At 41.3% G+C, this 25,528-nt stretch overlaps 2 protein-coding genes across 2 annotated transcripts in view; one reads left to right on the forward strand and one right to left on the reverse strand.

Moving 5' to 3' along the window:
• Positions 1-10,824, forward strand: part of TTC39A (tetratricopeptide repeat domain 39A) — a 36,791-nt gene extending 25,967 nt beyond the window's left edge. Inside the window, exons 15-18 of the mRNA XM_021529240.3 lie at positions 2,400-2,511; positions 4,335-4,449; positions 5,140-5,256; positions 8,220-10,824. Of these exons, the coding sequence (XP_021384915.2) occupies positions 2,400-2,511; positions 4,335-4,449; positions 5,140-5,256; positions 8,220-8,340 (465 nt within the window). The 3' untranslated portion in view covers positions 8,341-10,824. The remainder of the gene's footprint in view (positions 1-2,399; positions 2,512-4,334; positions 4,450-5,139; positions 5,257-8,219) is intronic.
• Positions 10,825-17,660: 6,836 nt separating this feature from the next.
• Positions 17,661-25,528, reverse strand: part of RNF11 (ring finger protein 11) — a 30,025-nt gene continuing 22,157 nt past the window's right edge. The window contains exons 2-3 of the mRNA XM_021529230.2: positions 19,269-19,438; positions 17,661-18,882 (exon numbers count right to left, since the gene is read on the reverse strand). Of these exons, the coding sequence (XP_021384905.1) occupies positions 18,711-18,882; positions 19,269-19,438 (342 nt within the window). The 3' untranslated portion in view covers positions 17,661-18,710. The remainder of the gene's footprint in view (positions 18,883-19,268; positions 19,439-25,528) is intronic.

A 25,528-nucleotide genomic window follows, 5' to 3' on the forward strand; every position in this document is an offset into this window, starting at 1 on the left:
ACCTCTGCAGGAGACTGGAATGTTCCCAAAGCAAAGCCAGATGAATGCAAGGAATGCTGTAAAACTGGGGCATGCACCAGCCACAGGGAACTCAGCCAGCTGTTTGTGACACGTAAATGTGTTGCATGTGTAACTCATTATTCCAGCTATAGAGTAGCGTGCTCCCAGCAGCTTTCTTTTGGTTCCCTTTGGAGGAACTTTGCCCTGGGTCTCTTCTGTCGTGTCACTTGCTAACAGAGCACTATAAGGTACAAGGAGGGGTGGTGTCAAGGAAACAATGGATGGTTTGGGGCCTGCATGTAAGGAGCTGCTTAATGTGCCCTTGAATGTTTGCAGTTTGGTGCTCTCCAGAGCAGCTCATGGGTGCTGGGATGAAACAACTGACTCCTTTGGCCACCCCAAAAAACTCCTGCGACTGCTGGGGTTTTTGTTTAATTTTTTTGTTCCTTGTAATTCCGTCCTGTCTCTGTTGACAGTAGCATTGAGACACCCATTGCACTTAGAAAAATCTGTCTGCAAAGAAAATGTAAAAAAGAGCACAAAAGGGTTTTGAGTCCAGGGATTTGCCAAGTGCAGCGGTGTTAACTCTTGCAGTGCTTTCAGCTGTTGTGTTTTTAAGAAAGAGATGGATAATTAGTGAATATTCTATAAGAAAATGCCAGAACAGAGAGAGCCTCTTGGAGACAACTCCCCAGCCTACCAGGGGTACGTGACACTGAAATAGTTGTTACAGCAGAGCATGGGTAGTCACCAGGGGCCACATTCCACTAGGAAGACTGAAGTGAGAGAAATAATTCGGTTACTTTGATGTGCCTTTCAGGTTTCAGAGGAGTGTACACACCTGGGGTTTGGCTGGGCTGTCCTGATGGGATTTTGGCAGAGCAGGTTTTTGTACCAGGAGCTCTCTGGCTGGGCACATCCTTGGCTGCTGTGCAGTTACATTTCCGAGGCAGCAGATGCCGCAGCTGAACAGATAAAAGCACTTTATAGATGTGGAACTGGGAACAGAATCTCATCTCCAGGATTTTTCTTTTCATTATCAGGAGACTTACTGGAAAGAGCGAGTCCTCAAGCAAGCCTTAGCTCAGAGATATAGCTTGAATAAATGTGTTTGAATACTTCTGTTTGAAAACCATGTTAATGAATCTGCATTAGGTCCAGTAAGCTCAGCACAGGTTTTCCAATCAACAGAGACCAGATGGTGAAAGCAGCAGTGACTGGGGTTAACAGGCTGTTTCAGCTATTCTATCCTGACAGCATTTTGTGCCACAGTTCCACAATTCAGTTTTTCTATATAGAAATTTTATCCAAATGCTTTAAATTATCACCCACAGATAAGGTCATATAAATAAATAGAATAAATATATCACACACTGATCTCTCCTCTCTGGTGATCAGTGACAGGGCCTGAGGGAATGACTTGAAGCTGTGTCAGAGAAGGTTAGGTTGGATATTAGGTAAAGGTTCTGCCACCCCTCCAGAGGGTGGTTGGACACTAAACAGGCTCCCCAGGTAATGATCACAGCACCAGTCTGACAGAACTCAAGCTTTTGGACAACACTCTCAGGCACAGGGTGGGGTTCTTGGGTTGCTATTGGGCTGGACTCAGCAATCCTGGTGGGTCCCTTCCAGCTCAGGATGTTCTGTGATTTTATGATTAAATAATGTCATGAAGGCCAGTTGTAAGTCATATAATATTATCATCTTTCGCTTTATGATTGGCAGTAGCAATGGGCACATTTGGTGATATACTCTAAGAACCCAAATAGCAAATAGGAATTCAGCCAATAGTTTTTAATAAAACTTACTCTAAAGACAGTTGAATAATAAGGAAGTTGTTTTCTTTGGGAACATCAAACAAACCTGAGGAGCATAAGAAGTTTGCAGTTCAGATTTAAAATGTTGTCTGTTTGAAACTTGGCTTAAAGGTTAGAGGTTTTGGTTTTCTTTTTGGCTTGTTTTACTCTCCTGAAATTTCATAATTTTTCTCAGGAAGCAGTGCATTGCAGTTATTTATGGGTATTACTGCCTTTGCTAGGATAGAATTGAAAAAAAGAGGAAACCTTAATGAAGAGACAATTAACCATGTGCCATGAATGTTTTGGGTCTGTTTTGTTGGTACTTGCCTTCTTCTATAAGTGAGAATGTGTTTGCATACTGTTCAAGCAATTTCCTTTGCATTGTTAGCTGTAAGTGGCTCTTGAGGCATCTTCCAGGGCTAATTGGTTCTGAAAAACAGTGTAACAAGTTTTCAGTTGCAATGAAAATACATTTTGACAAACTGACTTTATTTGAGGAACCTGTTACTTTTCCATCATGTAGAGATAAACTGAAGTATTTGAAAACTACATTTATCCAGTGCTGTAATTAATGGTGCTGTCATTTCTCCCTGACCCCAGGAAATGATGTATATCTGGAATGGCTATGCTGTAATTGGAAAATGTCCCAACTTAACAGAAGGCATGTTAGAGACTTTAAATGAAGCAGAAGAAGCATTGGCAAGAAGTTCAGGTAACCAGTGATAGGGTTTAAGCAGTTACTGTACACTGCAATAGCTAGAGATATTATCTGTGAATAGAGACACACTCATTAGTAAAGTTAATTGGGTCACAGGAGGAACATAGATAATGAAACCATAAACCGTTTATGCAGATAGGAATATTTTATATTTTTAACGTAGCAAGTATTTACAGTAATAGTAAGTGATTTTTCCATCCACAGGTGTGTGTTAGGAATGGTTTATGACATGTGATAAAGGTCTGTTTATTTTGTTAGAACAACGTCAGCATATTCATTGACTTCATTACTTGGATCCTGAAGCTTTGTTGCCCTCAGATTTTGTTACCCTCAATTTTGAAGGATAAATATGAGAGGAGTTGGGTTTTTTTTTTAGAAGTGCTGTCAGTTTGTGCGTGACCTTTGGGTTGAATATTCTGGTGTCACCAGTGTGCTGCAGAAATGCAGGACACCAGGGATGGCCTTTCTGTCGATGAGCACAATATGGGATTGAACTGAAACTGCCTCTGCTACCACATTTTCTGTCAGTCTCTTAATTAGCTATCCATGAGAAAATTGAATTAGTGTTTATTTCTTGTCAGTCTTTCCCAGTTCTTGTGGGAGTGCAAGCAGTCTGCACAGCACTTGTCAGTTTTTCCTTGACCAATAATTGATCCTACTACTATTGCATACAACCTTCCTGCAAAAGGATCAAGCCCCTGTTGACAAAGGAATATAGGCTAAAACACTGCATTGCAGTCTCTTCTAGGGCCTTGGATTTCTGTGCAGTGAGTTACACAAGATTTGAAAGGGTTGCCTGATAGACTGGCTAAAGTTATCTATATTTAATTAATTGAAAAAGAGAATGGGAAAATATTTTCAGTGAAGGTGACATCTTAGAAAAAGGCCTTTGACCTATTCACCTTCTTTGTCACACATTTTGTTTCATTATTTAAAATAAGTGAACAATTTCCCTGTTCCCTCTTTTTCTTAGTAGGCAAGTTGTGGCTAAGGCTGCGTTTTGCAGGGATTTGTAGCACATTCACGTTTGTAGAAGACTATGAGGACATATAATTGAAAAGGGGGGGTATATTTTAAACATGCCAACAATTTAAAGTATTGCCTGTTCAAAATACTGACTTGCTCTTTTCAGGCATATTTAATGAATTGGAAATAAGCAACCAAGCTGAATATTTTGCCTGTGAACATTTAAGTGTAAGCTGCCCGTATGGATTGGCTAGGAAAATCTGGCAGTTTTTTTGATACGTATTATGCAGAAATTTTCTGAGGGAGAAAGAGTGTTGATAGTAAGGATTTTGAACTAGGTGAAGCTGGTAAGACTCTGGGCTCTCAGAAGTATAAACTCCAAAGAAGGTATGGTAAGATGTGATGTACACCTGTTTTTATTTAGCCAAATGAAGGTGGAGAATTGACAAAATTCTTGCCCATTAATAGGTCCTGTCAAGTCAGGAAGCAAAAGAGCTGTACAGGGAAATAAAGGCAAAGGGTTGAGAGATTGTAAATTGGACTTTAATATTCACAAAATGGACACCTTAAATTAGCTCTTAGGTGTCAGAGCAGTAAGATTGTGGAATAGCTGTTCAGTGGGAGTAGGGAGGGAAAGAACAGCCCAACAACTTTTGGACAAAGTTCAATCAATTTATGAAAAGGTTGATATGTGTTTGTCTCTGCATTAACTTAAATTCACCATCTTTTTTTTTCCTATGTTCCAGTAGATAAACTGTACTCACACTTACCTTCAAAAAGCTTCCCTACAGGCAGGGAAGTCTTCTCTGTTATAGAATTTTCTAAAATGTGCCATTTACTTCCTGCTTCAGCTACAGAACTACTGGCAGATGACCGGTGTGTGATCAAGCTGTTAAAGGGATTATGCTTCAAGCATTTGGGCAAGATCTCAGAAGCAGAAGACCACTTTAATTACATCTATTTAAAGTAAGTTTTCATACCTGGCATGTAGGAGAGCTCTTGAGTTTCAAGTAAGAGGAGATGCAACCATGATATGAATAGAAGGGAGAGGATTGCAGTATCTTTAGTGTTTTCTTCAAGATGTTTAAATTTTAATTTCCACTGTTATTAGCCATGTGTTGAAGAATATAAAATCTTCTGGTTTTATTTTATTTTTAAATAATTTTTGAAGTATTTTCTCCTTTTTGGAGGACTGTAGGTGCACACAATTTTTCAGATACCACTTAGCTTTTATTGCCCCCTTCTCTTCCCAGTCAAGAAGCAGCTGTACCCAAAAATACAAATGCACTCTGCAGAGACAGGTGGGAGCATGATTATACTGGGACCTTCTGCACATGATGTGGTGAATGACACCTCTTTTTGTCAGCTCACATGGATAGAGCTCATGATATTGTCATCTTTTCTGACATCTCCCTGATAATAAAGGCATTATTTTCTGATCCTGAGATTATACATACTGTGTAGGATGCTTATGCAAAATACACATTTAATAACCCAGAAGGGATCTTTCGATAGAGAACATGACAAGTGTTGTAATAGAGATTGATTGCTCCTTCTGATCTTAGCTAATCTCCTATTTATTTGTGTTTGGAGTTGTTAAATGAGGGAAACAATATATCATTTCAAGGTCTCTAGGCTATTTCTTTTCCAATGCAGTGAGAAGAAGATAAAATATGACCATTATCTAATTCCAAATGCCTTGCTGGAGCTGGCAATACTGTATCTGGACCAGGATAGAAAAGAAGAAGCAATAAAACTTCTGGAAAAAGCAAAGTAAGTGAAAAGGCTGTGTTGGTGTCTGATGGATCAGTTTGGTGTTTTACTGGTTAGCAGGAAGCAGAATAATTTCATTAATATAATGGAAACTCTTTTTTTTTTTTTTTTTTCCCAATGGGACCATGCATGCCTTAGTTTTGGTTTGGACCTTTCCAGTGGTAGGTGTTGCATTTGTCCAGTCTTGAACTTGAAAAAAGAGCCAAGAAAAAAAGTATCTTAATAGGACTTCCATAGTCAAAGGCTTCCATAAGAAATAATCCATGTATAACAAAATGTAATAACCTTTGTAGACTATTTGCTTATTCATATAAAGGATGTATTAAATTTAATCAAAGCTCTGTGTTATGGCTAAAATAGCATAACTTAAATTGATGGCCAGCACTGCCTGTTTCTTTTCTTGATGAAATACATTTAAGATAACACTTCACATTACACTTGGTGTCTTTGTATTGTTTCACCTGCATCAAGGCAACTAAAACACCTGCTTGTGTAATTGATTTTTCTAGCAAAGTAGGTTTATGGGAAGTTGGACTTGATAATATGTGTTCTTTATTATAAAATTAACAAAATACGGGTTTTGCCTCTGTTTGAACTTTTATTTCTCTGCTGGGCCAAAGTTCTGGCAGTGGTGGGGAGGAAGGAAATCCAACCCAAACAACTCTCCCTCCTCCTCAAGCATCCAGCAGCAGCAGGGTAGTTCACCTCTGCCTGGGTCCTGAATGACTCCAGATGTGCAGAGTCACTGCCACAGGTGTGAGCAGTGACAAAACTGATGCCTGCCCTTGGGTCAGAGGGTCAGATAGAGTTTTTATGTTGCTTTTTGTCCAAGTCAGGCAACTCTGCAAGGCAGAGTAGCAAATCAAGCCTAGCAAAGATTATGCCAAAAGCCTGTCAGCACAAAAATTAAAATATTGCAGTCTTTAATCTCCTGTGCTTCTGCGCCTCGTTCTCTGTAGACTCATGGAAGATACTAAGAGCAACAAAAATTGCATTAGCAAAGTGCAGTGGAAAGTGTTTCAATTGGCTTCATGTTCCTCAAAACACACCTCTCCTGTCCTCATTTCTTTTGTTCAAATTTCTCTTAACAAGAGATCTAGAAATGAATGATTTGGAGCTGCTGATTCCAGCTGGAACTTCTGTCATTGCTGCTTGGCCTGGCAGTTTTGAGTGTCTTGGGTTCCCTCAGGAGAAGATGTTTGCTTTAACAGACAGCAGCTCTGAGAAATGTGCTGTGCCCAGTGTATGAAAGCTGCTACTCAGACTTGCTGTGCTCAAAGAACTCTTGTAAACTGTAATGACTGAAAAAAAAAAAAAAACCTGAACCAACCAACCAAAAAAAAAAAAAAACCAAAACACCAACCCCACCCTCATTATAAACCCCATTGTTTCAGTCAGTCATAAATAAAGGTGCAGCTCTTACATTTCCACCTGTGGCATTAAAATGCTCTGGGTTTATGAGCTTTCAGCTACCAACTCTGAATGTCTCAGCAGCCATGAGAGGGAGGGCAGAGTGTTGGTGGGGCTGCAGAATTCAGTTTGCAGTTGGCAGAGCGCTTGGCTGGTGCGTGACATTTGATTTGCCTGACCTAAATCCACGTCCTGCTGCTGGCTTGGATCCTCAGCTCTGCGAGGAGTGGGACGAGATGATAAACAGTTTTGGCTTGGTCATGCACTGAAATATTTCTATTTGTATGACTGTAAACTACAAACAAGAATATCAGTGTACTCATGAGAAATACAGGCTCGGCATGACAAAATCCATTTCATTTAAAGGAAAAACTCCAAGGGGTTTCAGATCAGCACACAGCAGAACCTGGCCACCTCCTTTTCTCAGTCAGCCTCTTGGGTGTTGCATACATAAAATTATAAGCTGATGTAGGATGGGCATGGAATTCCTTGTTTTCACCAAGAGACTGGCACTGCTACAGACAGATACCACGCTGCTATGCTTGGTTTGATATATGAATTTAGAACTTAAATACTGTTAAGATTCACAGAGTTTAATACTTAATGTTATGTTTCTGTAAAGATGACAAATAACTTCTATGAGAAAATTAACATGGTGTAATCCTGTTTTGTATCTGGATTCTGTATCCATCCTGTAGGAGCTGACATGTTAATTCCTACTAAGTAGGATCTGCAATTTCTATGTGGTCCTGGGGCAAATTTTCTTTTTTTAATATAAGCTTTTCCATGAAAATATAGGTTCTCTCATTCTCCCAGTAACTCTTTAGAGTATGACAGAACTACTGGAAACTATAGGCAGATGACAGTGTGGAGCTAGGTACTAGATGTGTGTGGTGGAAATCCTGCCAGTCTTTTCCTAGGATGGTGAATTGCTCCTCAAAAGCTGATATGGAATCTGGTGTGTGCCCACTTTCCACACTCTGGAGCAGCAACTTTTCTGCCTTCATTTCCTACACACAGAAATCACATTGTTGGCAGCCACAGGATAGAGATGGGTTGTTTCCCTCCTCTGGATCAGGACAGCTTTCCTTCTCTCTCTCTCTTTTTTCTCTTTTTTTTTTCCTCCTCTCCTCTTTACTTTCTTGAAATGAGTATGCCTTATTAAAATAATTTTTTAAATGCTGAAAATATTTGTATTCAAAGCTGTCAGTTACACTTTGAGAGGGAGAAAATTTTTTATAATTTCTGAGTGTAAACTAAGTGGATGTTACAGATAATTAATATAGACTCAATATTTTGATTGAGTGGACCAGATTCAATTTCTTACTAAGCTATATTTTTCTGGTAATTGCCAGACAGTGGAACTACAAATAAAGAACAAAGAGTTGCATTGTTTGGCCAGCAGCACATGCCCTGTATTTTAGAGTAGGCAACAAAGGAGCTTGTGAAGAAATAATCTTTTGCTACTGTTTTAAGTAAAACAGTAATACAAAGATAACTTAGAAAGGTTTTTAAAATATATATTAACCGGAGTGAATCTTCTTTTGTTTCAGACAAAACTACAAGAATTACTCCATGGAAACAAGGACACATTTCAGAATTCAAGCTGCCCTGCACCAAGCCAAATCCGCCCCAGAAAATGGAATGCACTGTGGAGCCTCGGCAGTATCGTAACTTTATCTTCTTTGATGTTCTGTTTGTTGCAAACTTTGGTGCAGAAGATTACTGACACTTTAAAATTATTTTTCCTTCTCTTTCAAGCCAGTGAAAAACCAAATAACTTAAAGTTTCAAAGGTGATGCATAAAACATTAATCTAGTGTAATAACATGGCAAAAAAATCTCTCAAACCAACCATAACCTTGAAAAATATTGTTTTTCCAAGAGTGTTTTTTTTGACACTTACACACACCTGCATCTGTGAAATTCATTTTTCAATTGTGTGCCTTTTTCTTGCATTCACAACATTATGTTGTAGCTTGCTTAGTGAAAGGGGAACATTTGAAAAGAAAAACAGCAAAACTTTAAGATTTCCAGATTTAATCTCAGTTCGTTCTGAATGTCTATTTGGATCCATACTGCTAGCAGCTGAGAAGGAAGCATTGCTTTTTCCCAGTACCCACTTAGTTGGAATGGTGGGAGAAAATCTCACAGCAGGGAGGAGCTCTGGATCGTGGGTACATCTAGTTGTGCACAGAAAGCTTCTCTTTACCAGCTCCTACCAGTCACATTTTTGCTTCTGTAAGAACCCTGCTGATGAAAAGAATGGTCTCCCTTATGCAAGTACCTTGACTTTTTCTTTAGTTTGGTTTTCCTGTCAAGTCTGCTGCTTGTAGCAGCTGAATTAATTTGCTGAGGATTGCAGGGGAAAAGGTGGTGATGGCATAAAACTGCATCACTTCTTTGACAGTGGGAATTCTTAGGAAATGTCTTTTGTCAGATGAGCATGATCTGAAGCTTATGTCAAATTGAAAGCACAAGTCCTTGAAGGTCATTTAGGAAATGGCAACACTGCAGTGGCTGGAGCAATACAGGAGTTACTGTGACAGTGCAGCCCTTCCTGCAGTGACTGCTCTTGGGATTCCCAAGCTGAGATGTCCCTGTTGCACAAGGCTGATGTTCCCTGTGGGAGGAAGCTAGGGCTGGAGCAGGCTCCCTTAGCACAAAGGACAGCCCCTTATCCTTCTGCTCTTTATGGATCTTTTGGGAAATTTTCTGTGTAAGGGGCTTTGAGAATAGAGCAGTGAGCTGGGTCTGCTTTCCAATGCTGCCATGGAGTTCCTGCTTTGCTGGAAAACTGGTGAAGTCAGTGGTACCACAGCTTTGCCTTGTGTTTGCTGTTCTCCAGGCTAGCTCCATGTCTGTATGCCTCTGGGGTTTTGGGACACACTTCTACCTCCCTTTTGAAAGAGCTTCTTCCCCATTACCCATTCTGATGGGTGGAGATGGGAGGTCTTCTGACAGCCCTTTTTCTCCAATGGAGACGTTTGTCAGGAGGATTCATATCTATGTACCTCACAGTGCATATACTTTCTAAAGTGATTGTTCCCAGCAGAAGAGAAAAATGACAGTTTATAGCTCTGCATTTGCCTCCTCAAAGGAAATAAAATTGTTTTATAACTGTAGAATAATATGCAAGGAGACAGAACCACCAGTTGCTCAACACGGAGAACTTGCATTGTCTTAAAAATAGATGCCCTTTATAAAAGTCTTTGCAAGTTAAAAATCATAGAAGAAGAATGCATTTTTTAAAGTAACTTTCTCAGATAAATTAAGTTCTGATAAATTTCTTGATTCAGATAAAATTCAGTATAAACAGTTATGCTATTTACATGCTGCACATCAAAACTTCAGTGTAAAAATTCAGTCATTCTTTGTATAGAATAAAAAAAATTTCTTGTTCTACTTCATGCATATAACGCCTCTTCTTCCAGTTGTGTCCTTTTCAAATATTTTGGCAGCCTTAGCATCTTTTAAGCAAGTAATTCCATGTGAAAATTAGCATATATTGTACTTTGCAGAAAGTGAACAATCCTTCTGAGTACAGATTGATTTCTCATCTTTGAAATTTCACCCACAACTCGGTTTTGCTTGATCTTAGATCACAAAAGGATGTACTATGTGCTACTCAGACAGCTTCCCTGATGCTTTGCAGCAATGATAATCCTAAGATTTTCCTAAGGTTTTCATAACCTTCCTAAGATTTTCAGAGTCATCTTTACCAGCACCAGTCACACTGTGGGCCTGATCTCCACCTTCAGCTGAGTGCTTTGTAGTTCACTGTGGTATTTCACTCTGACCCCTTGGCTCCCAAGCCATAGCAAATAATCACCTTCCTGGTGCAATGAGGATTTATGGACTGTAATAATATGGATTCACTTGAGGAGAAGATGAGTGGAAGGTCTGATATATTGTCATTGTGTAAGTTTTTTGATGTGTTTCATTTGCAATTGCCCAACATCACTCTGCTCATCAGTTCCTTCATTTTGGTGCTCCTCTGTGGCAGGGATCCAAACTCCTTGGGGTCAGGCTGGGATGGAAGGTTGATGCTGGGCTGGTTTTTCCATTGCTCCTCCAGCAGTGCTGAGTGGTGCCTGGAGCAGCTCTGCAGGAGAGTAAATTGCTTCATCAGTCTGGAGTCCCAAATGCAGTGAATCAGGGGAAGCACAAAGGTGTGAGTTCTCCCCTCAGGGTACTCAGCAGAAAATAGCAAATATTGTCATTGAATTGCACATCAGAGACTGAAGCATGGCCCAAGATTCAAGAAATGGAAGTATGACTGCAGAAGGATATATCCACATCTCAACTGCAGAAGGAGCAGTTCCTTCTGCATTCAAACACTGAACTGTCTGAGAAATGCTTGAGAAACCCATTCTGTGCACCAGCCTTAGCCAACAATGCTGCAATCAGCTCTTCCCCATCCTCAGCAAAGCCAGAGATCTTACCCAAAGACAAAAATTATTAACTCAAACAGCAGAAAAGTTTTCTGCACTTGGTATGACCTTTATCATAAGCCCCACAAACTTTATTTCTTCTTTGATGTATTTTTTTTTTTTTTAACTAGGAAGTGTTTTCCTGCAAGTAACCAAGGAGAGGTAAAAATTCCTACTCAGTTTCCTGGATGTCTGCAGCAGCAGCCGTGGTGCTCCATGAGACAATGCTGTCCCCTGAAAGTGGTGCTGGCAGGAAGGGCAAGGCAGTAAAAGGGGCATCCCTTCTATCATGAGCTCTGTGATGTGGGATCCCTGTGTGAAAGGTCTCTCAGTGAACTGAGGGAGGAGAGGGCTGAAGAGCCAGCAGCTCCTGCTGAGGTCTGCTCAGGTGCAACTGCATCAGCCCCCAGCTCCTGTGAGTAACATGGGATGAGATACAAACTGTTGGGTGAAGGATGCTGGAGCTGGACCTGGACACAGCTTTTCTGGGTGGTTAGAAGAGAATTTGATGATGTCACAGCCATGCTACTGTGATCTGGAAACACACAATTAAGATTGCTCAACTCTACCTGTGTCATAGGAGCCTGTTTTGCTTACTGACAGGCAGTTCAGTTGCCATCCACAGCTGACACGTGCCATCAGGGATGGGTGGTTTAGGGACTGTCCCCTTCTGACTGTGCCTGGCCTTGGGCTGTTTACTCCTCAAAGCTTGGCTTAGGAAACAGCATTTTATGAAATACAGCAGCGTAGAATAGGATCATATCAAACATTTCCTCCCATTTCACACTGGTTTTGGCATTAAATTCTGTATTGAGTGCTTTAATATTTTTAGTTATCTGTGGCCTGACTAAAAGCTCACAGGCTGACAGCTTGTGTTCCTCTGGCCCAACAAAGGCACCAATAATGTTTCTCCATGTGAGACAAGGCTTTCCTACAGGTCAGTCCCAGAATGCAAAAAGCACTCCCAGGAGTTTAAATACAATACTCAGCCTCCAGTTCCACTTGCAAGATGCATTTCTTTGCCTTCTCAAGCAAAAAAAACAAAGCAAATGTGTATGAAATGACCGAAACAACACATTCAACACTGTTCCCCCTCTGGGAGGAAGAGGAGAAGATAAAGAGGTGAGTCATGTTGTTTACTGCTCTACAGGAAAATGGGTAATGGTTGGCAACATCACTGATGAATGAGATTGGGCAACCTGAACAGACTAGAAAAAAACTTGCTTCTTTTCTCATTATGTTCTGCAAATACATTTTGGTGGCAGGTGATGTGCAAAGCGTGTACCAGCAAGTGTTTTAATTTAATGATTTGTCATCATAGAATATTTTTTAAAGATGCTATCTAGGCTTGCTTCAGGTGTTTAAAAAAAAAATCTAAATACTTTCTTTTAAGAACATGCCCAGTCAATCCCTGTCTCCAAGATTTATGAATAGCAACAGAGCTAATAAATACCTGCATTGCACTGTGGTAAAGTTCTGCATAGTGTTTGCTCAAATTCAGTCATGACTCTGTAGGACTGGGCTTTACTCCATTATTTTCTGTGGTTTTTTTAAACCTCAGGACCTACTTATTTTCACTGCTGGCTAAGCATAGGCAAAATGTTTATTTAGAATTATGCATTGCAGGGAAATCTACTTGCTTTCTCTCTCCTTGGCTGTTTTACAGGAAGAATACACAACAGATCAGTCATAACCCCCTGCATGCTTTTTATGGGTTGATTCAATTTTTAAAAAGGCAAAGAAAAGTTCATCTTGTGCTAGCAAAGTACAGGAACAGCAGTTTCAGGCCTGTGGCCTAAAAGTATTGATGTGGTGGAAAGAGAAGATAGGCAGAAGCTGCAAAACTCTGGATGGTTCTCCTCTTGCTATTCCTTTCATCCCTCAGCGCACAGGGTGTGAAGGTAAGAACAGCATCCTTGGTGCTGGAGCTGTGTGGGATGTTTGTCTGCAGTGCTTGGTGTCAGCTGTGTCCCAGGGGCAGTCCCAGGAGGAGCTGGTGCTTTGGGAATGCTGTGCTTTCCCTGATGTTCTGGGGAAGGTGCCGGTGTGAGATGCCTGCAGCTGCCTCTGCTCTGCAGATGTGCAACAGGAACTGTATCTCAGTAGAGTTCAGTAACTCGTTCTGGGGAGTGGAGCAAGGCTGTTAACTCCAGAAGATCCTAGAATTACATGGCTCATATTCAGTGTCATCTTCATCTGGGTACAGTACCCAGCACTGCTCTCACCACCACTGGGTTGTGCAGCTGCAGAGGTTTTTAGATGCAAAGGTCAGGGCCAGTTACAGTTTTGGTATTTCAGTCACAGATACAGTAGCAGGTTGGAAGGGATGTCAAGGATCATCTGGCCCAACCTTTCTTGCCAAAAGCAGATGCTAGGCAAGGTGGCCCTGCATCCTGTCCAGCTGAATCTTAATTGAGAGATCTAACATTGTCTGGGAGATTATTCCAATGACTGATGCAATTGTGGAAAATGTGGTTTGTCTTTCATTCTTAGGGCTTGTGGATACTGAAGTCAGGTTTCCATTCTATGATGCTGGCTGGGCTTGTCACTGATGCAAATATATGTTGGTATTTCTAAGGAACAGCAAGAATTCCATGCACAGTGTCTTTGCTACAGCTCTGTTGTTGTCTGATTTGTCACACACACACATACATGAAGAAAAGCATATATAAATATACATAAAACATCAATGTATGTATGTATACTCAAACACAGTGGTAACAGGTTCTGGAGCCAAAGCTTTTTGAAAAGTTATCAGAACTGCTTGAACTATTTATTAAATGCAGGACTTAAAAAAGGCAAGATACTTTAAGACAGCTTTGGTGATGGCTGAGGAAAATGCAGAGTTTAAAGGCCTTTACTAATGGCTTGCAGCAGGATCACACTGCAGGACTGTGCAGTTTGCAGCCTTCTAGAAGATGAAATCCCAAGGCAAACCGGCAGTCTAGCAAGAGCCCTTCAGTGGTGTAACCTCACAAAAATGCAGTTTTATGCTCTAGATTTGAAGGGCATCAGTTTTCACTCTGGACTAGCAGAGCTCTGCCTCAGTAGGATAGGGCCTGGGATGGCTTTGTCCCGCTCAGAAAAAAATCTGGGAGTGATTCATCCTTTTCCCCCTTGAATTCTTGCCTTGTCTGCCTCCCTCAATCTGCTTCCCCAGCATGAATCCTGGATTATAGAGGCAGCTCCTGCTAACGTGGCAGAAGTGTGGGCAAGAGGCTGGAGAGGTGAGGTTTGTCTGTCATGGTGCAGTGAGAGCCCTGGCAAAAGGGCAGCCAGGGAGCGGAGTGAGGCTGGGAGAGTGCTCGGTGCGGGCAGCCAGGGCCCGTGCACTGTGCCATGAATCCACTTACTGCTGTGTGCAGAGCTCTTGAAATGCCTTCTTGCAAAGAAAGACAAATGTTTCGTAAGGGTTGGTGCTTCAAAGAGCAGGTTTATTAAGTTTCTGCTGCTTGTTTTCCAGCTGGGAGGACAGAGGAGGGCTGGGGGCTCTCTGTGCACGCTCTGTGGCTGGGCCCCTCTTGCTGAGTAAGCAAATACCTCGGGCTGTGGGAACACAGAAAGGGCTCTGCACAAAGAATTTCTTCATTATAAACTCCTCTCTGCAGCTTTTACTTAGCAAAGTGTCAGAGCAGAGTGGATGTTGTAATGAATCAGTTGCTAGCTTGAAAATACAATTATTTCTTCTGCTTAAATCAAAAAGATGCTTTAGCAGAGTGCATTTAGACTGTTCTCTTTATCACAAAGCATTAACTTTGCATTTCATACCAAGAATTCCAAAGCCCCGAACACTTATCCCAGAACAGGTTTAAATGCAAGATAATCTGCAAAGGGTGGTTAGCATAAATTATATTCTTCAAAGTTAAATGCTATATAAAAGGAAAAGTTATAATCCTTGAAGCTGATTTTTATTCTGGGTATTAAGTCAAGAAGGGTACTTCTGAACAGATTTTATTCATGTGTTTTATAGGCTGTCAACTAGAATGTATGTTTTTAATAAAAATGTGGTATCTGTAACAAACTGTGTGTAATCAACCAGCATCCACATTTTTTCCTGAGTCCTTTTAATCCAGGATTTAACTGCTGAGAGACCCTGTATGTTTAGTTTCAGCCATCTTGTTATTTATTTCACTGACAGTCTGACTCAAAAGAATTTTCATCTTTACCACGATTGCACAAGGACAGGAAGTGTTGAAGTCCTGAAACTGTGGCAACTGAAGTAAATTCAGGTATTTCATAATCCCTCAACCCAGAAATGTACCCTTCTGTCAGTGAAGACTGCCAGCCTTCCAAACACAGAACTACTTTCAGCCCTGGGAAGCTGCAAGACCTAAGAGCTTTTAAATATGTGGCTCGTGTTCCTTAGAAAGAAATGCTCTGGGCTGGGTTTGTTTATATATGATTCTTCCCCAGATTTACATAATGAACTGACAACAAGTAATAAAAGATTTTACCATCCTTAGATGTAAAATGATTAAAGTGGCAATTCCTGTAGCATGCAAGAATTTTTAAGCATGAAGGTCTGTACAAAACTGAATATTCCTTACTTGTCATTACACCTCTGGCTTCAGGTTTGTGGGAGTTTCTCTCTCATGCAGGAGACAAAATCCATTTCCTCTCTAATCTGCAAGTGGAACCCAGGCACATCCTTGCTGTGCCTCCTGGGTGCAGGTGCTGCTCCCTCCCAGTGCAGGGACAGCAGGGATGTGGTGCCACTGGCCTGGGGCGTGTGGGTTTGACACTCTTGTCCCTTGTGCTGCTGGAATGGATCCTGCTGAGCCCTCAGCCCAGCTGGGGCTGTGCTGTGCCACTGCCAGCTCCAAGTTACAAGTGCCACCACTGCTCTGTGTTTCCAGCACACTGCACAGGCCCCATGAAAATGCTCCAAAGCACCAGCCCTTGAGGGCTGTCGAGCACCTCCAAACTCAGCTCCTTGCACACAGTGGCTGAAGAGGCTTTTTTGTTTGTTTTTTCCTTCAAACTGCTTTGCAGACGTTTTCCTATGGGCCTGCCCACCCTGGCATAAGAAGGACTTTGGGTGAACAGGTCCAGGTGAGTCAGAGCCAATTCCCTCCCCTCACTCAGCTGCAGGAGACTCCAGCTGGGAACAGCCTTAATGTGTACGAAGTGCAAGTAATTGTTAAGACACCTCTAGGAAAGGAGGTAAATGTATCTTCATCGTAGAAATAAGACACAGATCTGGTTCCACAATTAGCTAAAATTCAGGTTATACTTTTTTTTTTTCATTAAATTTAAATCAATTCTTCTTTGCATTTGAATTAGAAATCACCCAGAAGTGTACCTAAAAACTTGAAAAATAATTTGATTTATTTGTTATATTTACACATTTGTCTTTCAGCTAAAATTTGAACTTTTCTGTAATGGTCTTGTGTCATCAGCTCCAGTTTTAGCCCTTCACATCTTTTTGCTATTTAACAAGTATTTTAATAGAAGTAATTTCTTCTCTTAGCCCAGTCAGTATCAGTGTTAAAAGTTCAACTGCTCAGGGGTCAGCGGCCTAGGAAAGCATTCAGCTCAGTAACCCATCACTTCCTACTTCTTTTAAATCTTTCTTAATCAAGTCTTGTAATAAATAAAGATTAATACCACCATGACAACACTGTTTTTTTCAAATTGTTCATTTGCCAGTTTTAACAAGATAAAGAAATGAATACTTAATGTGGACATTGTTTTACCAAAAAAAAAAAAAAAAAACCAAAAAAAACCCAACCCCTGAAACAAACGGACAAAAAGGAAGACACAAAGGAACACACATGGAATGATGAAAAGGAACAATGATATTGCACAACTTCAGGTCTCCCCAGATTTTGATCCATGTAATTAGGTATGTATGAATTCAGCAAAACGTGTCCAGATAAATGTGTGGCCATTTGAGTGAATCTAGAACTGCAGAATGTTTTCAGTTCCTTTTGACTGCTCCTTGGAGTTCCTCTCTAAGGGAGCAGGGTGCTGTCAGCTGCAGGAATAACAAACAAATGTCGACTCTCCATTGTGCTGACCAGTTATCCATAACCCACAGAATTACAATTCTCCTCTGCTGTAAATGTACTAAGTCCTCAAAGGACCTGGGTCTTTAAACACAACTTCTTGTATCAAAAACTCAAACTACATCTGAAACACAATCAGAGAATATCCCCCAATTTGCTGTGGTTAACTTGAGATTGTGTTTCATTTCATGAGACCAGGGCTTCTCACTGTGTCAGGGTGGCACTGGATGCACAGAAGTCACAGTCAAGGGAGTGGGGGAGAAGAAAAAAGGAGAAAATCATGCTAAGTGGGAAAAGGCCTTTACAGCTACAATCTTTGCTGAAGCCTATCTTAACAAGCACATACTGTTTGCTACAGAAATCAGGGAATTGTGTCATTCTGGCTATAGCAGGACTGTTTGCCCCTCCACTGCTACCCTGACACTCTCTGTTTATATAAACTTTGCATTTATGTGCAGAACAAAGTCCGTTTTTCTCCTCTCTCCATTCATTCCTGTTTGGTGGACTGATGTGCCAGCCAGCAGGGCTCAACAGATACATTTAATACAGGAGACTGAGATACAGTATGTTTATTCTTAACTTCTGATAACCTAAGAACTACAAGAACGAGAGATGCAGTATCCATTTGCTATTATCCAAGACAACCATTTTAGGGAGAAAAAAATAGATTAAGTGATCAATGCTAACACTACATTAGTTCCAGATTTTTTTTTCTTTTTTCAGTTATGGCAGCTTAACTATTTATTCATTCTGGCCCACTTTTAATCTGATCAAGTTAAAGGTCATATATTAAAGGACTGTTATTTCATCAAAACCGAAGGAAGTTATAAAAAAACCCCATGAAACCACAGTTTCACTGCAGGACTTGTGTCATATCTTCATAATCTGTATCACTTGTAGAAAAGGGATAATGCATCTCAGTTTGCTTATAAGCTAGGAGATCACTTTGAAGTCTGCATATTCCTAACTGCAAACAAAATATAGCACTTTTAACAGGTTATAAATAAACTGGTTTTCAAGCATAGAGCCAGCCCAACAATAACAATACACTATTAAAAAGACCTAAGGCAATGAATTCCATCTCCAGTGGAAGAAAAAAAAAAAAAAGAAAAAGAAAAAGAACTGTGCAAACAAGCTTAAAACTATTTCTTTGTGCCAGTGTTATAAAATGTAGATTTCAATAAAGCCTTGACCCAAATGCCAGGACTTGTGAAAAGAATCAGAACAAAACTGGTTACTTTATTTAGGAAAAAAATACTCTTATCTTGCTGCTAATAAAATCGGATACACGCAGTTTAAACATTTACAGTTGCTGTAACACTTTACACAATTCCTATATATGGGTGTAAGAACAAACATTAAAAGACAATGGTGGGTCAAGGCTTTACATTAAAAATAACAACCTACTTTTCTATAATCTCTAAAATACTATGTTTTCCAATATTTGCAGCCATTCAGGAATATTTTTTTATTTATTTATTAGGAAATGTATACTTTGTGCATGATCTTAATTCCTAATTCCTGGCTCTTTGGGCTGAATGACAAAAGGATCAAACCCATTGAAGTGGATGGTCTCCTCGAAGGTTCAGTAGAGAAACCCTGGCTCAGTTAGTCTCATATGATGAAAGCAGTGCTGCATCCACTGGCTCCATGCAGGATGGACAGGTAAAGGATCTCATCAACCAGTCATCTATACAGTCCAGGTGGTAAATGTGCATGCACGGCAGAAATCGGATAGGGTCCCCATAAACAAAGTCCATCATACAAATGACACATCTGGAAGGGGAAAAATAAAATATTAAGCTCGCTGTTGCCAATCTTGAAATTAAAAACAGCGTAATATCTATTCCTGGATGCTTTTAGTATTTGTAGATACTGTGAGGAGAAGCCTTGTGTAAGATAAAGGAAAGAGCCTCAAATGGATGAAGTGGTTTGGGTTAAAGGGACCGTGGAGCTCACAGAATTCCAACCCCCTGCCCTCAGCAGGGATGCTACTCACCACATCAGCCTTCTGCAGGACTTTATTTCTTTTTAAAAAAAAACTACATTAAATCACAATCCCTGAAAATAAGGCAAACCCAGGGTGACAAGGTCAGGTTTCCCAGGGTAGCATCCCAAAGCAAGGCAAGAGCCAATCCCTTCCACTCGGGCCCAGGGCTTACTCTCGGATCTTCTTCTCGGAGCCGTCCCTGCCGGGGTCGTAGACGCCTTTGGGAAGGTGCTGGATGAGGCCGATGCGCTGCGCGATCCGGATCTGCTCCTCCTCCGTCAGCTGCGTGGCCAGCCGGGTCTGGCTGGGCGTGGGGTGGTACACGGGAACAGGCACCTGCTCCTGCAAGCACAACGTTCCCATGAAAAACCACCTCAGAGCTTTCCCAGCCTTCCACAGCACAGGACGATTCACACTCCTACAAATATTTGTATGAACTCCCGCTCCTACTTGGCAATTTTGGGGCTATAATTATGAGAACAGGATAGGGAATTGAGGGCAGCATTAGAACAAGGAGCTGTTCGTGGTTGTTCTCTGCAAAAGCTTTTGATCTCCAGGAACTGTTCATACAAGAGACACATGGGCAAGAAGCTCCACAAGCCAGCAGGCAAATAAACCTTAGAGGCACCTGGTGAAGTGCTAAGATACAGAACTGAGCACTGTAAGGGCTTAGGGAGAGCCCCAGTATCTGCAACTGAAAGTAGATTATATGAATTTTATGAATTTTATCTTCTTTCTACATTCAGGAAGAATTCTTTAGAAAGATGAGGACACTGCTTACTCTCAAAATTTTTAGAGAGGAAGGTTTTACTTATTCTGCAATAACTAAAATTCATGTGAACTGCTTTGGGCCACACAAGCTTAAATCTAGAACTGTAGATTTAATTTTCATGTGTTAAAAGAATGTTACCTGGACAGCACAAACAACATAAATAAGTAACCCAAGTCTTGTGTTTCTTCTCATACACTAGTATGACTTTACAAGTTCTTCCAAGCTGGATTCAGCTATGGATATGTTCCAGGTATATATTTTCAAAAGAAATACAGGCAACATATAGCTATTATGCAGTGCTTCCTCAACCACATTCTGAGAAGCTTCTTTTGAATATTAATGAACTTTAGATCAGATATTTTCACTAACATTTATATTAACATGGTATTTAATTTACTTGCTTTTAAAGCATATTTTGCTACATAAATACCAATTTTGAAGAGGATAATTAAGACAGTATTGGCCAGTAGCCGTAAATCTGCTAATAACAGGGAGCCAATTTCTTTCAAGAGACTCATTTTAATGGTTCTTCTTAAACAGCAGGAAAAAAAATCAACTTATAGATGTATCTGAAAATAAACCTGCTGCATCAGACACACAATGCACCGAATCATCTGTTTGGCAAATGCCAAATTTGCTGTTTTAGAGGACACTGGTGGAAGCTGAGCCCAGGGCAGGTGTGTGCAGCTGAGGCAGCACAGGTCACCTCCCACATGTAGCACTGCATTTGTCAAACCCAGTAAAGCTCTTCTTCCACTGCCAGGAATCACAGCACATGGACTGCCAGCCAGGACTCCTGGAAGACCAGGAAAAACTGTCCCAGGAGTGAGCAGCCTCTCACTGGTGCCACCCATCAGCAGAGGCCCTTGCTCATCAGGAATGCTAATTACAGATGCAAGTCTGCCTGGCAATTCACTGAACACAGTGCCTGCCACTGGCAATTCAGCTGTGGGGTAAAATTCACAGTCATCTCTTAATTTAGCTAGCCTAGGATTTCCCCCTCTCATTTCCTGGCAGAATTCAGAGGAATTATGAGAAGGTTCGAAAGAGAATGCCAGGGGTTCTCCAAGTGATTAATTTCCTGACTACTCTGAACCATTTTTCACAGAATCACAGAATTATTTTGGATAAGCTGCCTTTTAGTATTTTAAATGATCTAAAGTAGTCTCTAATCATCATTTGGACAGTGAAAAGCACCAGCTGAACCTGGGGCAAGCCTGTCAGATAGAACAATATTCAGAAAGTGACTGCAACCTTTGGTGCCAGCAAAATAAAGCATTTTCCCCTGACAAATGCTGCAGACTCTGCACCGAACACTTCAGCTCAAAGCAGAGCCTGGTCCTGGTTTGTGTTTCAAGAACTTAACACCACAAACTAGCAGTAACTTTTTCTACCCAGGGCTTTGCTGCACTTCTTTGAACAGGTTATTGAAGCAATATCAGGATGTTACTGCTACGTCCTTCACTTGTTACACAGGCTAGAGAACAAGCAGCATCAGAGAGGGATGTGCCCTCCTTCACATCCAGGAAAAAGAGAAGAGCAGTACCATGAACCACAGGAACAGCTTAGGCTGGTGCCAGTGTGGGCAGGAGGAGAGGAGGGAACTGTACTTAATACAGCTCCCCTGGCTGAAGCTGTGGCTGCAAGTGATAATGCAGAAATTCAATGAAAGGCAAAACCGGGAGGACAAAAGATCCAAGAAATCCTCAAAATGTCTTAAAGTAGCAATGAAAACTAGCAGTGAATGTGTGTAGCAGAACAACAGCAAACTGATGGCCTCAGCAAAAATGATACAACAAAAGGAAACTACAGAAAAGTAAGAATCTGCTGAGTTACAACAGTCACATCTGGACAACTCTGAAGTGAGCAAGACTCAGTCACACACTGCCCAGTCAACAACTGCTTTGGTTTAGTTTTGCACAGGAAATCAACACAACTTCTAAACCTGTCATAGGCCAGACAAGAACAAAAGCTCATTCTCTTGTTCTGTCCTTCTACAGGCACTTGTGACTGACCACTGCGGGATGGACCTTGCAGCTGGGGAAGTCACTTGTGCATTGCTGCAGTCCCCTCTTCCCTGCAGAGGGGCTGGAGGCACCCCCGGCCTTGGCGTGCCAAGCTCACAAATGCTTTCCCGGCTGCCAGGCTGGATGGAAACTCCTCCCTTTGGCATCCAGGCTCAGGTTCCCTCCCGGCACAGCCACCCCGACTGGCTGACACAGCCCATTAAGGCAGGAATTTATAGTCGCCAGCTGGGGGCTTCTACAGTTTCACATTCTAGACAAGAACCTCTTGTCAGAGGAGTAACTGGGTGAAAATGGTGATGTCTTTCACCACGCTGTGCTCACGCTCCTGAATGCAGAGAGCTGGGGTTGGTGTGGCTGTTGTGAAAAATGCAGAACAAATTACTGTAAATAAACTACAGAGACCACTCGAAGCCAGAACACCCTGCCTGGTGGCACTTTGATCTCCCCTCCCCACTGCTGCTAAAAGCCTGCCCAAACTGAGCCCTGCACATGAATGTACCAGGGAAAGGAAGGACACAGCCACACACGCTGCAGTGTCACATTATAGGGTACATTGACACTGACCCTTTCAAACCAGCCCTGTCCCCTCCAACAGCTAAAAAGAAAAGGTGTGTTCATACCTGCACGATTCTAAACCTATTTGGAACTACTTACTCCTGAGAATCTGAGAGCCCGGGTTTCTCTGACTGCAAAGTGACCCTGACCATGCCCTGAGTGGAGCTGGGCTCCTGCCCCCTGGCAGCCCCATGGGCACACGCCCAGCTGGCCCAGCTGGCAGCTGCAGCCCTGCATTTCTCCACTACCCAATTCTCTGCTGCGACTTTCAGAGTTAAAACACCCACCAATAATTCCAAGCTGCTGGTCCTGTGTGGGTTTATCACCCCTTTGCAAATCCCTCAGAGTTTATAAAAGCTGCTTTCACTGACCAAGGTCCTGCTCCTCCAGGGTGGGTGTTCAAGGGAACAACTCGAGACTTCACTCAGCTCACATCTGTAGCCAGGGGCCCCCTGACATGGGTGTATATAAAAAAGATTGGATTACCCAAGTAATTATTATTTTACACCAAAGATGAACATTAATTTATTGCTCTAGTGTCTCACATTTCTCTTATTGACCATGGAAAATGTTTTTGCAGACAAAATTACAAAATACTGAACTTCTAGCCAAAGTCTGTGTTATTTATCATTTGATAAAGATGTAAGGCACTTCAAACTAAGATGATATTTCATGCTAACTCTATTACTTCGTGCAAAAACCCCTAGAAAAGGCCAAAACAAATAATCAAATCCACATATTACTGTTAGGCAATGAAATAAAAATCACTTTCTGGCACTTAATTTACTTTTGTCAATTATTTTTTCCCCATAAGAATTTCGTAATGATGAAACACCTCAGATGCCCATAATCCTGGAGATACACAACTTAGTTCACAAAGTCAGTGGTATCAGCACAAGTTTCCCTGGCTTTCTATGCACAGAAATAATTCACACACAATGTTCATTCAGCCCTTAAAAACAGCAGCATTAATTCAGCCTCAAGGACTACAGCAGTGTTTGTGTTTCCATCTCACCCCAGCTCCTCCTCCTTTGGGGGGGGAAAAAAAATCAGAGGGCATCTAGAGGTCTGCACTTCTCACTCCTAATGAAAAAAACCATTTTCACACATGGCCTAAAATGCCCAGAAACTTTCAACACAAAGATTTCCAAGCTCACTTTGGATTCTTGACTAGAAAAAGGAGGTTTCACCAAGCATGGTTTTAAGTTTGAAGTTTCCTCATCAATGCAACTTATTTTAGTAAATTATGCTGTTGTAAATCTGCTTTTCTCTAGTTTTACACCCTTTTTATCTTGTTTTTGCAAGCACCGTGAATTTGTAATACAATGAAAACAGGTCAGTGGTAGATCAGAAACTCTTAATCCTTGGATAAAGATTATTTTAAGATCCTTCTACAGCCACATATCAGCAGAATGTTATCAGGGTTTTTGCTTGTTTGTTGTTTTTATGATTGCACCAACATGCCCAAATTATCCTTTCGGGATGGTCAAAGGTGAGATGAATAATTCCTAACATCAAATAGTTCAAGATTAAAGCCTCACTGCTCTCCCTGAGATCCTTTCCACAGCCTCTGCTTTCCTCTACTGATTGTTTTGCCCTGTTTCCATCTCTAAATTTTCTTCCTCACCTAGTCCAGTGCTCTCCGTGTGTCTCACCCTGGGATATTAATTTGCATTTTATCACCAGATCAACAGTGTATCTGTTAATTCAGTCCGACAGAGGAGACAAATGCCTCCCTAACTGTGTTATCCTACATCTTTTTCACACTTTTTAAACCAGTAGCTGTAGCACTTACGCTCCTTGCGGTCGCTGCCTAATTAATTAATGCAAATATAACAGTTCTATTTGCGTTTCCCCAGCTGTTCCCACAGCTCTTTCTGAAATCTCTTCGACTTGCAAATGTCCTGCCTGCACAGGATGTCTGAAGGCAGCTGCCCTGCTTCACACACACCAGCCCCCACTACACTGCAGCCCCCCTGCAGCACTCATCACCCCACTCACACACAGCTCAGCCTGGCTGCTCCCCAGCTTTCTCACCTCTAAGGAGAGCAAGGAGCCCAAATAACTCACCTAAATATGAACAACCTCAGTTTATAAATGTAAAGTCAGGAGGTGAGAAAAAAAAATTGTGCTCTTCGAGGTCTGTTTTAAAAATTCCTGCTGAATTTGATGAAATTTTCTCACCAATTTATTACTCACGAAGAACTTGCTGGGATGATTGTCCAGGGACCTTTTCTGTGAATGGCATTCTGATCAGGGTGAAAAACTCAAACTCCATCCATATATGAATACACATTCTGAAATAATATCCTCCCCCAAGACACATTAATGTAAAACCATGCACCATTTTAACGTGCATTATACAACAAATACAGTTTACTTTAATAATCCTTAGAATATTACAAGCAGCCTGCCAAGTATAAAAGCCTTTTTCTGCCATACAGAAGAGAGCAGTTAATTTATAAAGGTGAACAGCAGTTGCTATAAAATATCATGTAATGAAATTGTTACCCAATTTTTTTTATACTTCTGCTTCCAAGTAGTCACTCAGTATGAATAGCTGCAACTTAATGCTGAAAAGTTCTTCTGAAAGAAAAAGCCTCTCATCTCTCCCTTTTGGAGGGGACATCTGGGACAGACAGATCAGACATGTGCACACACACTTCCCACCACAGTGCTCCTAAGGAAAAACTATTAAGAATTCTGGCATTGTAGGAATTGGGCACTGCAAATGTGGTTGGTAATTAATATAACAATAGACTGAGGAACCACTCTGCACACAGGAGAGAAACCTGCAGGATCTGTGCTGTGTTTCTCCAGCTGCTGACTCCAGTTTAGAAGCAATACCTGTTTTGAGTCATGGATCACACTTCAGAGAGAGGTGTTTTTTGGTGAAAGCCACTGTGGTTCTGCAGAGATGGCAAAGCCTCATTCACACTATAACTAAAACTGTAAAACTGTCTTGTGCATTCTTCACAATTACTCCACTGAAATTACTGGGAAATAAATGTATCTGAAAAGTTGGAAGAGTTGCAACCATGAAAGAAAGTGATTCCTGACTGCTGACTCTTAAAATAT

The sequence above is a fragment of the Lonchura striata genome, chromosome 9, assembly GCF_046129695.1.
Source record: "Lonchura striata isolate bLonStr1 chromosome 9, bLonStr1.mat, whole genome shotgun sequence".
NCBI lineage: Eukaryota > Metazoa > Chordata > Aves > Passeriformes > Estrildidae > Lonchura > Lonchura striata.